General features: G+C 59.9%; 1 protein-coding gene across 1 annotated transcript in view; it reads right to left on the bottom strand.

Moving 5' to 3' along the window:
* Positions 1 to 102: 102 nt before the first annotated feature.
* LOC104167377 (cirhin-like) overlaps positions 103 to 237 on the bottom strand; it is a gene marked incomplete at its 5' end in the record, with an annotated part of 1,143 nt that continues 1,008 nt past the window's right edge. The window contains one exon of the mRNA XM_009707622.1: positions 103 to 219. Coding sequence (XP_009705924.1) covers positions 103 to 219 — 117 coding nt within the window. The remainder of the gene's footprint in view (positions 220 to 237) is intronic.

The following is a 237-nucleotide window of genomic DNA, read 5'->3' as shown; positions in this document are numbered from 1 at the left end:
AGGGCAAGGACGAGGCCCAGGCCCGCAGCTGTACAGAACAGCGGGGTTTATTCCTACAAACAACACACACAGTTTCTGCGGCTGGAGCAGCTCGTTCTGCTCTCAGGTGCCAAATTTCTTCTGTTGGATGGGCAGCGGCAGCTGGGTCTTGATGTCCATGATGGGCCGCTCCACCATCACGAGGCACTTCTCGTCCAGCAGATCTGCGAAGAGCAGGGGCTGCGGGGACGGGAGGGG

Source organism: Cariama cristata, unplaced genomic scaffold (assembly GCF_000690535.1).
Source record: "Cariama cristata isolate BGI_N322 unplaced genomic scaffold, ASM69053v1 scaffold27159, whole genome shotgun sequence".
Classification (NCBI taxonomy): domain Eukaryota; kingdom Metazoa; phylum Chordata; class Aves; order Cariamiformes; family Cariamidae; genus Cariama; species Cariama cristata.
The sequence above is the reverse complement of the archived record's forward strand: the minus strand, read 5'-3'. Positions and strand labels throughout refer to the sequence as shown.